At 40.7% G+C, this 16,509-nt stretch overlaps 1 protein-coding gene and 1 pseudogene across 1 annotated transcript in view; both read right to left on the bottom strand.

Annotated features, from left to right (window-relative positions):
* The window catches only part of FARP2 (FERM, RhoGEF and pleckstrin domain protein 2), a 124,529-nt gene extending 110,618 nt beyond the window's left edge, over positions 1–13,911 (bottom strand). The window contains exon 1 of the mRNA XM_006902934.1: positions 13,720–13,911. Coding sequence (XP_006902996.1) covers positions 13,720–13,911 — 192 coding nt within the window. The remainder of the gene's footprint in view (positions 1–13,719) is intronic.
* On the bottom strand, positions 4,734–5,138 carry LOC102872169 (annotated as a pseudogene).
* Positions 13,912–16,509: the final 2,598 nt, after the last annotated feature.

Consider the following 16,509-nt stretch of genomic DNA (forward strand, 5'->3'; position numbering starts at 1 on the left):
TTGTAAAACAATGAAAGAATTTTTCTTTTACTTTTCCAAGAGGGTAGTATACTAGGGGGTAGGGCGGGGAGGGGAGAAAAGTGCAACAGTGAATGAATGGAAATCCAAAGTCTCTGTAAATTTTTACTGAAATTAATAAATTTAAATAAAACAAACAAAAAGCACAGTGGATGAAGTCCATCATCCTCACTGCCAACGAGTATTCTGGATGCAGTACTTCTCAAATTGATCTGTTTGTTCTGGTAATCATGGTATACCAATATTCTTCACCTGCATCAACTCACTGATCCATTAAGTATTTATAGTCCTTGCATGCATGAAGTGACTGAAAAAGACCATGGCTTGGGTCAGGTACAATTTCATCCTCAAAGTGAAATCTTTGCTTTGAATACTTTAAAAAAAGTCTTTTGCAGCTTCTGTGAGATCCAAGTAAAATAAAACCCTTGCTAACTTCATGATACAATGGTATACCAACTGACGTAGTTCAACTAACAGATGCTGCCCTACATGTGCTCACCAAGTTGTGTCAAGAAATCTAGAGGGCATCCACTTGGCCAACTGACTGGAAGAGATCTGTATTTGTTCCTGTTCCAAAGAAAGATGACCCAATAGAGTGTGGAAATTATCAAACAGTATCATTGATATCAGTGATATGCAACAAGATTCTGCAAAAACGAGTGGAACAGCACATCGACTGCCAGAAGTGCAGGCTGGGCTTAAAAGGGTCATGGTACAAGGGATATTGTAGCTAATGTTAGCTGGATCTTGGCTGAAAACAGCGAGTATCAGAGGAATGTCTATCTGGGTTTCATTGACTATGCAAAGGCGTTTGACTGTGTATATCACAACAAACAGTGGCTGACTCTGAGAAGAATGGGAATCCCAGAACACTCGATAGTGCTTATGCAAACCCTATACTTGGACCAGGAGGCAGTCATCAGAACAGAGCAAGGAAGCACTGCATCATTCAAAATTGGGAAGGGTGTATACCAGGGATGTGTCCTATCGCCATACCTTTTCATCCTGTATGCAGGATTATCCAGGAGGCTGGGCTCTATGAGGGGAAGTGTAGCATCAGGACTGGAGTAAAATACATCAACAATCTGCATTATGCAGATGACACAACCCTGCTTGCTAAAACTGAGGAGGACCTGAAACACTTCCTGCAGAAGGTCTAGGACTGCAGTCTTCAATATGGATTGAGGCTCAATATCAAGAAGACAAAGATTCTCACCACTGAGCCAATTGGCAGAATCATGATGAATGGTGAAAACATTCAGATTGTTAACAGCTTTAGTTTGCTTGGCTCCACAGTCAACACTCTTGGCACCAGCAGCCAGGAAATTAAGATGCACTGCAATGGGAAAGTCTGCAGTTAGGGACTTCTCCAAAACACTGAATTAACAATGGTGTCACTCTGGAGACCAAAGTGCACCTCATACAGGCCATGGTCTTTGCAATCACTTGCTATGCATCAGAGAACTGGGCAATGACTAGGAAGGATAGGATAATTGACTCCTTTGAGCTTTGGTGTTGGAGAAGAGTACTGAATATACCATGAACTGCTAAGAAAACAAACAGGTTCATCCTGGAGAGGGTTAAATGAGGCTGCTCCTTGGAGGCAAGGATTCTGAAGTCTGACATACTTTGGACATGTTGCAAGGAGGCACCAGTCCTTGGAGAAGGATGCCACACCTGGGAGGGTGAAGGGACAGCGCAGGAGAGGAAGACTAGGGTCATTGGGGTAAGTGAGTCGGAGACAGTGAGATTGGCACAGGTTAGAGCAGAATTTAGGACTGTAGTACATAGTGTCATCACGAGTCGCAGGTGACTGGATGGCATATAACAATCACAACAACTTCATGATACTGTTTATTAGTCCAGATGAGAGGATTTTTAAGTGTAATTCAAATTCTTATAGGCTTTGATCTTTAGCAGTAAATGCTTCAAGTCTTTTTTTTTTACTTTCAGCAAGCAAGGTTTTGTCATCTATATCTAAAGGATGTTAATAACTCTTCATACAATGTTGATGTTGCAGGAGCTCTGGTGGCCTAGTGGCAAGAAGCTGCACTGCAATCCCAGAGGTACGTGGTTCAAATGCACTAGATGCTCTGCTGGAGAAGGAGGGGCAATCTCCTCCTGTACCAGTTAAATCTGATTTGACAGCGCGCGCACACACACCCCAAACAAAAAAACAATGCTGGTGTTGCCTTCTTCATAAAGCAGAGCTTTTCAGTATTTGCTTGGCACACACACTGAATGAATATGGTGAAAGGATACAACCTCAGCAAATTATCTTTATTTTAAATCATAAAGGAGCCTCTTGTTCTGTTCGAAAAACTGCCTTTTGGTTTATTTACATATTCTATATTATCATAATTAAGTGCTAGAGAATTCTCATGCTTTTTTCAAAAAAAGTTTTTTAAATTGATTTTAATGAAAGTTTACAGAGACTTCGAATTTTCTTTCATTCACTGTTGCACTTTTCTCCTTGCCCACCCCTCCCCCCAATTAGCTTTTCTTTTTGAAAAGTAAAAGAAAAAAAATTCTTTCATTGTTATACAATCCCTCCCTTCAAGTCCACTCCACTATGCTACCTTCGTTCTGGACACCTGTCATAACAATAATGTCTAGTCAAATATTGTTTTTAAACTGTTCTCTCCCTCATCTTTTTAACGCAGTATACATTATTTACCCCATCTTTCTCAGTTCCCCCCAAAGCCTATGTCAGTCCTCTTTTATAACAGTGGCATTATGCCGTATTTGTCTTTTTGTGACTGAGATATTTCACTCAGCATTATGTCCTCCAAGGTCACCCATTTTGTGTAATATTTCATGAGTTCCTTGTTTTTCAATGCCATATAGTATTCCACTGTGTGAATATACCAGAGCTGCTCAATCCAGTCGTTTGTTGATGGGCACTTAGGTTGTTTCAACACTTTGTTATTGTGAACAAAACAGAAATAAACATAGGTGAGCATGTATCTGTTTGGGTGGCAGTTATGGTTTCTTTGGGGTATATTTCCAGTGGAATTGCTGGGTCAAGTGGTATCTCTATTTGCAACTTTTTGAGAAAGCGCCATACCACCTTCCACAAGTGGTTGCACCATTTTACACTCCCACCAACAGTGAATAAGGGTTCCAGTTTCTCCACAATCTCACCAGCCTTTGTTGTTTGCTGTTCTGTTAGATTTTGCTATTCTTATTGGGGTGAGATGATATCTCACAGTTGTTTTGATTTGCACCTCTCTTCGAGATAAGGATTTTGAACATTTCTTCATGTGTTTTTTTGCCATCTGAATGTCTTCTTTAGTGAAGTGTCTGTTCTTACCCTGTGCCCATTTTTCAATTGGGTTGTTTATCTTGTTGTACTGCTCAAGTATTTTATAAATTCTAGATATAAGACCCTTATCTCACATGTCATTACCAAATATTTTTTCCTAATCTATGGCTTCCCTTTTTACCCTGTTGGAGAAGTTTTTGGATGCGCAGAGGGATTTGATCCTTAGAAGATTCCATTCATCTATTTTATTTTCTCCTGGTTGTAGATAGAATTCTCATTCTTTGCAAAATTATTCATAATTTCTTTTTTCTACAAAGTCAAATGCTTCCAAATAATTAATAAAACATAAGATAATATCTTTATGGTATTCTGTTTACCAATGATAGCCCTCATCTCATATTCTCTTCTGAATGTAGCTTGAATTTCTAGTATTTATTCCCTGTTGATATACTGTTGAAAAATTTTACTTGTGATATTAATGCTATTTTTTTTAATAATTCCCTCATTCTGTTGATCACCTTTCTTTGGAATTTGAATAATTCTTGGACTAGGTAAGTGAAAGCTTCTAGCATTGCATCCATTTGTTGAAACATCTTAATTTGCATTCAGTCAATCCCTGGAGTGCTGGTTTTTGCCAATGCTTTTGGTATGTTTTTGTTGTTGTTGACTGCTGTCGAGTCAAGCATGAGTCATAGTGACCCTATGAACAAAAGCTCTGAAGCATTTCTATAACTACTGTTGTTTCTCAAAGTTCATAGTTTCCAGACGCATGTTGTTTAGGAAGTGGATGCCACTCCTGCCTCAAATGCCTTTGGTATATTGTTGTTATGTGCTGTTGAGTCGCTTGCAATCATAGTGACCCTACGTACAACAGCCCTAATCTCTGCTCTGTTCTGTGCCAATTGCACTGTCTCCTATACACCCATCCCGATTACCTGAGTCACTGACTCAATCCACCTCAAAGAGGGCCTTCTCCTACTGCGCTGTCCGTCCACGTACTAAGCATGATATCCCTCTCCAAGGACCGGTCCCTCCTTACAACATGTCCAAAGTATGTTAGATGAAGCCTCAGAACCCTTGCCTCCAAGGAGCCACCTGGTTTAACCCTCTCCAGGATGAATCTGTTTGTTTTCCTAGCCGTCCTTTGTACCCTCAATACTCTTCTCCAGCACCACAGCTCAAAGGCATCAATTCTCCTTCTATCCTCCTTAGTCACTGTCCAACTCTCTGATGTATAACAAGTGATTGCAAAGACCATGGCCTGTATCAGATGCACCTTAGTCTCCAGAGAGACACCACTGCTCTTCAGAAATTTGGAAAGGTCTCTAACAGCAGGCTTTCCCATCGCAATATGTCTTTTAATTTCCTGGTTACTGGTGCCAAGAGAGATTATAATTGGACTTAATTTTTTCTTCCTCCTGCCCCCAATATGCCAAGTTCTTTATTGGTATCATTTCTTGCATTTGAATTGCTTTTCAATGATATCCTTGGCCTGAGATTCTTTGCCATAATCCTTACCAACTACACAGCTGCAGCAACCACTTTGTGGGGCTTTCCTTCTCGGTCAGTTTGGAAAAGACCTCCCTACTCCCCTAGTTTCTTTACAGTCATCAACCTTTTATCAGGTTGATTTGGGTTTCAGCACAATACAAAAGGCCTCTACTAACTGGATATACATAGGCTCTTTACAGTTAAAAGCAAGTACACAAAGATGGGCTTGGTGCTTGTCTGAGGCTTTGGCAGCCTCACAGATTCCATGTGCTAGGCCATTGTGCATGAGGGTGGACTTTAGCACCTCTTGGAAAGCACTGTTAACATCCATTACTCCTCCAGCAGCAATGCCTTTCTTGACCATGGCGGTGGGTTACGGTGGAGCAGAATCTTGAACTCACTGTGACTCTGCCTCCACACAACTCGGTGGAGACTGATTCTTGAGCATATGCTACCTCCAACAATTGTTAAATGTCAATCAATTCTTTTTTTGTATAGTAACTCTGTGTTCCTTTCATCATCTTTTGATATTTTTTACATCATTCAGTATTTTGTCCATTGACAATGTTAGGTGCTCCTGAATCTATGTGAACTGCCATCCAATGCATAACAGAACAAAACCCTGCCCCATCCTGACCCTCCTCATAATCCCTGCTGTGCTCAAGACCACTGTCGCAGTCACTGTCAACACAGCTCTTTTTGCTGACCCTCTACTTTGCCAAACTTGGTATCTTTCCCCAGGGACTGGCTCCTCCCAATGACAGGCCTAAAGTATGGGAAACAAGGTCTCATTGCCCTTATTTTGATGGAGCCTACTGTGATTCTACTTCTTCCAAGACAAATGTGGCAGTCCACACAAAGTTCTATTTTGGGTTTTGTGGATGTGCTCTAATTTCCTTCAGTTTCAAGTTTAACTTACATAGGAGCAATTGCTGGTCTGTTTCACAGTTGTGTGGACTATGGCCTTGCTTTTACTGATCATACTGAGCTTTCCCATCATCTTTTCCCACAGATGTAGATGATGTGATTACCTGTGAATTCTATACAGTGAAGTCCAGCAATGGACCCAAGAGTGGCAGAGGGCATAAGGATGGTGCAGGATAAGGTACACACCTGTTGTTCAGAAGGTTGCTATGAGTTGTAATTGACTTGATGGCACTAAACAACAACATAAAAATTGGATAGGAAGACAGCAGCTTTCTCTAGCCTGACCTATGGATTGGAAATTGCCACTTCCCCTGTGTCAGCCATTTCTTTGAAATAAATTTCTTTCTTATATATACACACATTTATACAGGTAGCTCTGATAGTATAGTTCTTAGCAAGTTGTGCTGCTAACCCAAAGGCCACCTCTTTAGCAGTTCAAATCCACCAGTGATTCCTTGGGAAGAAGATGGGGATTCTCCTCCTATGTGTGTACAGCATTGGAAAGCTGAGGAGGGGTCACAATGAGTCAGTTCTGATTGAACGGCAATGATGCGCGCGCGCGCGTGTGTGTGTGTGTGTGTGTGTGTATGTGTGTTTCACCAATGATATACACAGTGAATGATGTACATCATGATACAGTGAATTATTAAATATGACCCTTCTAGCTATTTTGCGATGTGCTGTAAACCTTAACATACCTGTGATTATGATCCCATTTCAAATGTTATGTTAAGGTTTTCTAGGGTGGAGGTATCTTACCAGAGAGGGTGACAAGTCATCAACCTTATCATTTCTTTTTTTACACCCTTCCCATTCTTACTCAAATCACCTTGCTTGAATCACATCTTTCATCTTACAAAAAAAAACCAGAAGGGCTGAGTATCAGAGAGAAGTTTGCCTGTTGCACAGCTGAGAAAGTGTCTTGATCAGATAGCTCTATCTTGAGTATTCCTGAACCTGAATTGTGACCTGTCACTTCCCTAATAAACTCAATAATCATGTGAGTTCTGTGTGGCCACTGCAATCTAGCAGAGAAAAAGGACAAAGTACTGTGGGAGGGATGGTTAATGTCAGAATTGGTAAAAATATGGAGCGGAGAGGCATGTCTCACCCCTGTCTCAGAGGAACTAACCTTAGACTATTTATTGTTGTTGCTGTGTACTGTTGAGTCAGAATCAACCCACAGCTAACACTCCAGTAGGCTTTCAGAGGCAGTAAATTGCATAGGAGGGGACTGCGTGTCTTTCTTTCACAGAGCATCTCAAGGATTCGAACTGTGTGCCTTCAGGATTGCAGCACAGCTTCCTACCACTAGGTCATCAGAGCTCCACAGGCTATTTATAGGGCAATTTCTTGAAGTTAGAGCAAGCCAGATGCCTTTCCCACCAAATCATTTTTACATATTTTATACCAATTGTGCTAGAGTGGAATTGATTTCCTTCCTGACTCATGGTAACCTTCCACTGGGTTTCCAAGGTTGTAAATCTTAATGGGAGCAGACCACCTCATCTTTCTCGCTTGGAGTGGCTGGTGAGTGCTGACCTTGCAATTTCCAGTCCAGTAGTTAACTTGCTACACCATTAGGGTTGTTGTTAGGTGCTGTCAAGTTGAGTACGACTCATAGTGACCCTATGAACAAAAGATTTGAACCATATCCTATCCTGCTCCATCCTCACACTTCCTGACACACTAGAGCCCACTGTGCAGTCACTGTGTCAATTCACCTGGTCAAGGGTCCTCCTCCCCTTTGCTGACTCTGTACCATTCCCAGCATCATGTCCCTCTCCAAGAAATAGCCCCTCTCCTACCAACATGCCCAAAGTATGAGAGGCCTTTGCTCCATCATTCCTGCCTCCAAAGAGCACTCCAGCCGCACCCACTCTAAGACATATGTTTGTTCTCTTAGCCTTCCATGGAATGTTCAGTGCTCTTCTCCAACACCAAAGCTCAAAGGCATCAATTCTTCTTCTGTCATCTTTATTCACAGTCCAGCTCTCAGATGCAGAGTAAGTCACTGGAAAGACTATGACCTGAATCAGACACACCTTAGTCCTCAAAGTGACATCACTATTCCTCAATAATTTGGAGAGGTCCTTAACTGCAGATTTTCTCAGTGCAATGCATCTCCTTATTTCCTGACTGTTCATAACAAAGGTGTTAATTGTAGATGCAAGCAAGACAAAGATGTTGACAGTTTCAATCTCCTCTCCTTCCATCAAGGTGTTGCCTATCAATCCAGTGGTAAGAATCTTTGTTTTCCTGACATCGAGATGTAATCCATATAGAAAGATACATTCCTTGATCTTCTACAACAAGTGCTTCAAGTCCTCCTCACTTTCAGCAAGCAAGGTTTTGTCATCTGCATAATGCAGGTTATTGATGAAGTACACCACTAGGGTATTTTACATATTTAATTATGAAAAAGAAAACCCTCAGAAAACCTTAGAAAAGTTTACCATTTCCTTAAGCATAACATGTGCTGAGTAGAAGTGAGTTTCTCAGAGACAGATTACACCTTGGTGGCTCAATCAGTAGCAAGTTGCATTGCTAACCTGATGGCTGTACTCTCCAGGTCAAATTCACCAGTGGGTCCTGGTAAATGGACAGTCTTTTCTCGTTAAAATTTAGTCTTGGAAACACAGTGGAGTGTCTCTATGAATTGGAACCAATATAACAGATTTATCAACAATCTGCGTTATGCAGATGACACAACCCTTCTGGCTGAAACTGAAGAGGACCTGAAGCACCTGCTGCAGAGGGTCAAGGACTGCCGCCTCCAATATGGATTGAGGCTCAATGTCAAGAAGACAAAGATTCTCACCACTGGACCAACTGGCAGCATCAGGATAGATGGTGAAGAGACTGAGATTGTACACAGCTTTAGTTTGCTTGGCTCCACAGTCAACACTCTTGGCACCAGTAGACAGGAAATTAAAAGGCGCATTGCCATGGGAAAGTCTGCTGTTAGGGACCTCTCCAAGTACTGAAGAGCAATGGGTCTCTCTGGAGACTAAGGTGTGTCTGATACAGGCCATGGTCTTCGCAATCACTTGTTATGCATCAGAGAGTTGGACAATGACCAAAGAGGATAGAAGGAGAATTGATGTCTTTGAGCTGTGGTGCTGGAGAAGAGTACTGAGAATACCATGGACTGCTAGGAAAACAAATAGATTTGTCCTGGAGAGGGTTAAACCGGGTGGCCCTTTGGAGGCAAGGATTCTGAGGCTCCGTCTAACATACTTTGGACATGTTGTGAGGAGAGACCGGTCCTTGGAGAAGGACATCATGCTTGGGAGGGTGGAGGGACAGCGCAGGAGGGGAAGGCCCTCTATGATGAGGTGGATTGATTCAGTGACTGGGATAATCGGGATGGGAGTGTCGGAGACAGTGTGATTGGCACAGGACAGAGCAGAGTTTAGGGCTGTTGTACATAGGGTTGCTATGAGTTGCAAGCGACTCGATGGCACATAACAACAAACAACATAACAGCAGTGAATTTGAACTTTTGAGTTCACAACACAAATTATAAATCTCTACTTTTTTTCCTTTTTTCCATATCAAATTTAGTTGTTAAATATTATTAAGTAGGAATAAATACTGGAAGCAGGAATGGCATCCACTTCTGTGAAGAGCTTGCCTCCGGAAACTTTATGAACCTGGAGAAAGGATGAAAGTCACGCACACAAGTGTTGAGGACTTTCATTAACAGGGTCGCTATGAGTCGCCTTTGACTCGACGGCACTAAACACAACAAGGAATAAGTAAGTAGATAATAAGTACTTTGGAAATAAGTATCTGCCAAGAAATATGGAAGACAACTATCTAGTCAAGTGATTGGATGAGATTCATACTCATACCCATTCCCAAAAAAGTAATCCAATTGAATGTGGTCATTATATAACAATAATATCAGTATCACATGCATGTAAAATCTTGCCAAAGATTCTTTTAAAATGGCTAGAACAGTACATCAAGAGAGACTGTCAGAAATTCAAGCTTGTTCAGAAGAGGTCATGGCACAAGGGATGTCAGATGGATCTTGGTTGAAAGGAGAGAATACCAGAAGGATGTTTGTGTTTTATTAATTATGTGAGGATAAGTTACTTTTTTTCTTATTTTTTTTCAACCAGGTTGCTCCTTGGAGGCAAGGATTCTGAAACTTCGTCTGACATACTTCGGACATGTTGCAAGGAGGAACCAGACCTTGAAGAGGGATGTCATGCTTAGGAGGGTGAAGGAACAGTGCAGGAGAGGAAGACACTCTATGAGGTGGATTGATTCAATGACAAGGGTAATAGGGGTGGGTGTGTCAGAGACAGTGTGATTGGCACAGGACAGAGCAGGGTTTAGGGCTGTTGTACATAGGGTCGCCATGAGTTGCAGGCGACTTTACAGCATATAACAACAACAACAACAAGTTATAGCTAATAGTAAGAGTAATTATAATCCCAGAACACTTAATTGTAGTCATATGAAATCTATACACACCAAGATGCAGCTATCCAAATACAAGGGACCACTGCATGGTTTAAAATCAGTAAAGATGTGTCAGGGCTGTATCTTTTCTCCACCTAGTAAATCTGTATGCTGAGCAAATAATTTAAGAAGCTGAGCTCTATGAAGAAGAATGAGGCATCAGAATTGGAGAAAGACTCACTGCCAATTTGCATTATGCATATGACACAACCTTGTTTGCAGAAAGTGAAGAAGACTTGAGGTACTTACTGCAGAAGATAAAAGACTACAGCCCTCTATACTGGTTATACTTCAACATCAATAAAATAAAAACCTTTACCACTGGATGAATAAGCAATACTACAAAGATGAAGAAAAGATTGAAGTTGCTGTTGGTTTCATTTTACTTGGATCCAAAACACTCATGGTAGCAGCAGTTAACAAATCAAAAGATGTACTGTACTGGGGAAATGTGCTGTCAAGAACCTCTCCCAACTTTTAAAGATCAAGTACAACAGTTTAAAGACTAAGGTGTATCTGATCCAAGCTATGGTCTTTTAAAAAAATTTTTATTTCCATTCATTGTTGCACATTTACCTCCCTGCCCCCCTACCCCCACCCCGTTCACTTATTTCTTTGGAAAAAAGTTCTTTCATTGTTATACAGATCCATCTCCTGGACCACTTTACTCTTATTCTGGACTCTTGTCATGCCAATAATACCTAAGCATATATTTCTTTTATACAGTTCTCTCCCTTGTCTGTTTCAATGTGTACATTATTTATCCCCTCTTTTCTTATTCCCCCCTCCGTATCAGTCCTGTTCTACAACAGTGACATTATGCAACATTTGTCTTTTTGTGACTGAGATATTTCACTCAGCATAATGCCCTCCAAGGTCACCCATTCTATATAATATTTCATGAGTTATTTGTTTTTCAGTGCTGCATAACATTCCACTTTGTGAATATACCACAGCTTCTCTATCCATTTGTTTGTTGATGGGTACTTGGGTTCCAACTTTTTGCTACTGTGAGCCATGGCCTCTTCAGTTTCTTCCTATGCATCTGAAAGTTGGATAACAAATGAAGAAGACCGAAGGGGAAAAAAAGTTATCTCTGAATTGTGTTGGCAAATAGTACTGAATAAACCACGGACTGCCAAAAGACCAAATTTGTCTTAAAGGAAGTGCAACCAGTGTGCTTCTTAGAGGCAAGTATGATGAGAATTCATCTAATTTACTTCGCACATATGTTTATGAGGGTCTGTCCTGAGACATACACAGCATCCTGGGGAAAGTTGATAAAAGGGAGGAAGACCTTCAAGGAGATGGACTGAAGCAGTGACTACCGCAGTTGAGTCTGAGCATGAAAGAGATAGTGAGGATGGTAGAAACTCGGCAAGGTTTAGACCTGCTGTTCACAGGGTCTCCATGAGTTGTAGTCAACTCAGTGACACCCAACAACTTTAGAAGGAGAGTAATTAAAACAGTAACAACAACAACAACAAAAGCATTTTAACTTCTAATAAACCCAGACTACAGCAAATTCACTTACTATGGGTAGCTACATGGCATAAATTTTTCTGAACATTTGACAGGAAGCGATTTGGAACTCAATAAAATTCCCAGACTTTGAAACCATTTCCTCAAAGTGACCCATCTGTCAGAAATCACCAGCATTCTGAAGGTTCAAAGGCTGCCTTTTCTCTGCAAATGCTGTGTCTGCTCTTTCACAACGTAAGTGGTGACTTTGGGATCTGCACATACAAGTCCTACTAGTTTCAATCACCATTGGCCTAATGAAATTTTATTTCTTTCCCAAATAAGATTGTTATAAGAAACCCAAACCAAACCACTTACAACCTCTTGAGTTCTAACATGATGAATCCATCTAGTCAGGCCCTGGGAACTCACTACCAGCTAATACTCATTTCCATGCACTGATAAACATGCATATACACAATACATGCACTTTCACACAGGCAAATACATGCATGTATACTCACACACACACATTCAGACGCTGCAGAACCTGAGAGAAGGCTGGGCCCTTGGTTCTGTGCTGGAAGCTGCCTCTGGACAGCTCCTTCCAAACCTACTGCTGGCAGGCTTGTGGCACCAAGGTTTTCATTCAGCAGTCCTCGTCATGGTGCTCACAACTACTCATCATTCATTTTCTGTACACCATCTTGACTTCTCAATAGGAATTCCCAATCCCAGATAAACCTCCTGCAACAGCAGTTTCTTCTTTTGTCCTTTCTTTCAAATATTTAGTCAGAAAGCAGGAAAAATTTCTAAATACTTAAAACCAACATGGTAAGATTTGAAAAAGATAATAATTTGTTCTAACACCTTTTAGGAGAAACAAAACTTGACAGGGAACTAAAAAAAGAGGATTAAGCAAACAGAAAAGAGGCTGGTACAAAGGTGTACTGTCGTGTGAGTGTATCACTTCCTTTCAAGGATGACAAGAATACAATCTTCATCTTGGAAACTCTAGTTAAGCTGATTCCCCTTGTTTACAACTGAACTCTGAGTCTAAAACTCTGTTCTAGGCTCTCTGTATGCAGTCCCATGGTTACAACAAAGAGATCCTAAATTGAGACTAAGTCCTTTCCAGTTGCCTGCACCAGGGAGTAACCTTGTTAATTTTTAGATTCAAACTCAAACCAGCCCACCATGGTCCTGTTGATTTCCACTCACAGCAACCTCTGAGTGGTACCCCGGCTACAACTTCCCCAAAGGGTTTTCAGAGTGATAAATCTTACAATTGTCCAACAGGGTTTCCAAAGCTATAAATCTTAAAATAGCTCAAAGAGTTTCCAAAGCTGTGAATCTTTCCTAAATCACATGCCTCTGGAAACTCTATGAACCTAGAGAAATGATGATAGTTATAGAAAGGCTTTAGGCTTTTGGGTCATAGGGTCACTATGAGTCATACTCAACTTGGCAATCAACAACAGGGGTGGGGTGGGTGGGTGGGTAGGAACCTCATAAGTTTAATTCACATAGAGCTTTCACTTGCAGACCAAGAGGCTTACACCTCGGATATCCCAGTCACCAAGGTGGTCAGTGATTTGTGTCTACTGTTAATCTGGCTCTAGGGTCTATGCCCTTCAGGACAACTCAAGTCACCTCTAAAAAAGAGAAGAGGAATATAACTGCAAAATTTTATTGGCATTTTAAGACCCTAGGCTTACCTATACTTTTCTCCAAAAGGTGAAACCTTGATATGTTTGTTTTCAGGAATTGTACTGTATGCCATTAGAGCTAAACTTGGTCAACCGGAGAATCTTCAAAGTCTAACCAGAAAAAAGGAGCTTCATATAGAACATTTGGTCTTTAGAAAATGAAGGAAAACAGGTTTACAAAATATTTTTTTTTAGGCTTACAAAATATTTTACGTTTTCAGCTATTCCTATTACCTTACATGGATTAGCCTTAAAATGATTGCAATCTAAATCTTTTCCACAATAACAGAAGCATAGCTTATATAAAGATTGAATTATCTAAAGACATTACTACTTGGTGTACACATCCAGAACTTTTCTGATTCTCCTTACCTCTACATCGAAGGCTTCCACGGTGCCGTCAAGCAGCTTCACCCTGATGTGGAGGTACTTCTCCTGTGCCCGAGTCATGGCTGCCAGCAGGCCTTGCCCAGATTCCAATGTGCTCACTCCAGCAGGGGTCTGAGCCCCTAGGCGTGTCCCTGTGGTCTGCAAAACTCTGTATGTTCCTTCAATCTCCCCCATGCTCTATCAGCTAGCAGTGAAGAAGACAAAGAATCATCATCAGTTATACAGGTATTAAGACAACGTAAAGAAAGTAAATAAAAAAGAATAAGGCACATAATAATGTTTTTTAAACATTTACATAGACAATTTTTATTAAGTTTGTCAAAGTTGTGAACCTGTTCCTTTCTTTCACCGGATCTCTAATTCTTCAAGCACCAGTATTACAACCTGAGTTTTTTTAGCCCTACTTGCCCCTTTCATTTTTTAAAAATTAATTTTAATGAACATTTACAGAAACTTAGGGTTTCCAGTCATTCCTTGTTGTATTTTTCTCCCTGCCCTCCCCCCTTCATTCTGCTTCTTGAAAAATAAAAGAAAAACTCTTGCATTGTTATGCAATCCCTCCCCTCAAGTCCACTCCACTGTGCAGCCTCCATTCTGGACTCCTGTAATGACAAGAATACCCATTCATATAGCTCTTTTAAACAGTTCTCTCCTTCATCTGTTTTAATGCGGTATACATCCTTCTCTCCTTCTCTGCCTTCCCTCAACCCTAATGTCAGTCCCGTTTTACAACAGCAGCCCTATGCAATATTTGTCCTTTTGTGATCGAGATTTTCACTCAGTATAATGTCCTTCAGGGTCATCCATTTTGCATATTTCATGATTTATTCATGAAATATTTCATATTTCATGCAATATTTCATATTGCATATTGTTTTTCAACATTATGTAGTATTCCATTGTGTGAATATACCAGAGCTTCTCTATCCATTTGTTTGTTGATGGGCACCTGAGTTGTTTCCAGCTCTTTGCTATTGTGAACAAAGCCACAATAAACATGGGTGTGCATATATGTGCTAGAGTGGCGGTTATGGTTTCTTTAGGGCAAATTCCTAGTAGTGGAATTGCTGGATCAAATGGTAATTCTATTTGCAACTTTTTGAGAAAGTGCCATACAGTCTTCCACAGTGGTTGCACCATTTTACACTCCCATCAACAGTAAATAAGGGTTCTAGTTTCTCCACAACCTTGCCAGCATTTGATGTTTGCTGTTCTGCTAAATTTTGCTATTCATACTGGGGTGAGATGATTTCTCATAGTTGTTTTGATGCCCCTTTTATTTCTGAAGCTGGAATGGCCTTTATTAAGGATTGAGGCAAGGGTGAAGAGACTGAGACTGTTAACAATTAAAGCTTGCTTGGCTCCACAATCAACACTCTAATCACCAGCAGTCAGGAAATCAAAAGACAAACTGCAACGCGAAAATTTGCTGTCAGGGACCTCTCCAGAATACTGAAGAGCAGCCACAAAAGTCTAAAGACTAAGGTGTGCCTGATTCAGGCTATGGTCTTCACAATTACTTGCTATGCGTCAGAGAGGTGGACAATGACTAAGGATGACAGAAAAATTGATGCCTTTGAGTTGTGGTGTTGGAGAAGGGTCTTGAACATACCATGGACCACCAAGAAAACAAATAGGTCTGTCTTGGAGAAGGTAATACCAAGTTTCTCCTTGAAGGGTAGGATTTTGAAGCTCTGTCTCACATACTCTGGGCATATAGCCAGGAGAAACCAGTCCTTGGAGAGGGATATCATGCTTGGAAGGGTAGAGGGACAGGGCAGGAAAGGAAGACCCAGGATGAGATGGATTGATACAGTAACTGGGGTAACCAAGGTTGGTGTGTTGGAATTAGTGAGATTGGCTCAGAACAGGGCAGGGTTCATAGGCTGTACATGGGGTCGCTGTGAGTTGCAGGTGACTCGATGACACATAACAACAACAATCATCTAGGTTCTCATTGGTGTGGTTGCCCCAGGGGGCACATAAAGACTAAGCAGTAGATTTCACAAATAAACTTTCACTTGTGGGTGCAGGGTCTGTGTAAAGAACTTCTTAAAATATAATCATTCATATATATTGTTTTTCATTCATGTACATTGTGTTTTATATACTTAATTACTATTGATCAATGCCCTTTATCACCTTGTCTCCTCAAATTGCACTTTACGTATTCCTTCACCTCCTGACTAACTATCCACTAATCTCTGCTGCCCTACTGGGTCCCCCTTCCCGCTTCTGCTTTCCCTTTTTGAACAGTTATACATATTCTGTTCCCATTTTCTAACTGTAATAGCTATATTATTTTCGTGTCAATTCTTCCTAAGTTGAACATGAACAAATAAATGGCTAGAAAAACTAGGACACAGTCACACAATGGGATACTATGCAGCATTAGGAACAACCAAATTATAAAATACTACCTGTCACAGGCAAGGCTGGAGTCACATCAATACTGAGTTCAAGAACTCAGTCACAAAAGGACAAATAATGCAGTAAGAGTTATTATGTGGGGGGGATTGTGTACCAATGAGGGAGTTTTTCTTTTGCTTTTCAAGGAGAGGAACGAACTGGGGGTGGGGGTGGGAGGGGAGAAAAGTGCAACAATGAATAAATGGAATTCCAAAATTTCTGTAGATGTTCACTGAAATTAATAATTTTTAAAAAGTAAAAAAAAGAGTTATTTTAAAAACAGGAGAGTAACTGAGGAAGTCAGGGGATCTGGATAGCAGAGATAAAATTTCTAGTCAATGAACACTGTAAAGGAACTTTTTT

Source organism: Elephantulus edwardii, unplaced genomic scaffold (assembly GCF_000299155.1).
Source record: "Elephantulus edwardii isolate Elephantulus edwardi_28Jun2011 unplaced genomic scaffold, EleEdw1.0 scaffold00472, whole genome shotgun sequence".
In the NCBI taxonomy this organism is placed as follows: domain Eukaryota; kingdom Metazoa; phylum Chordata; class Mammalia; order Macroscelidea; family Macroscelididae; genus Elephantulus; species Elephantulus edwardii.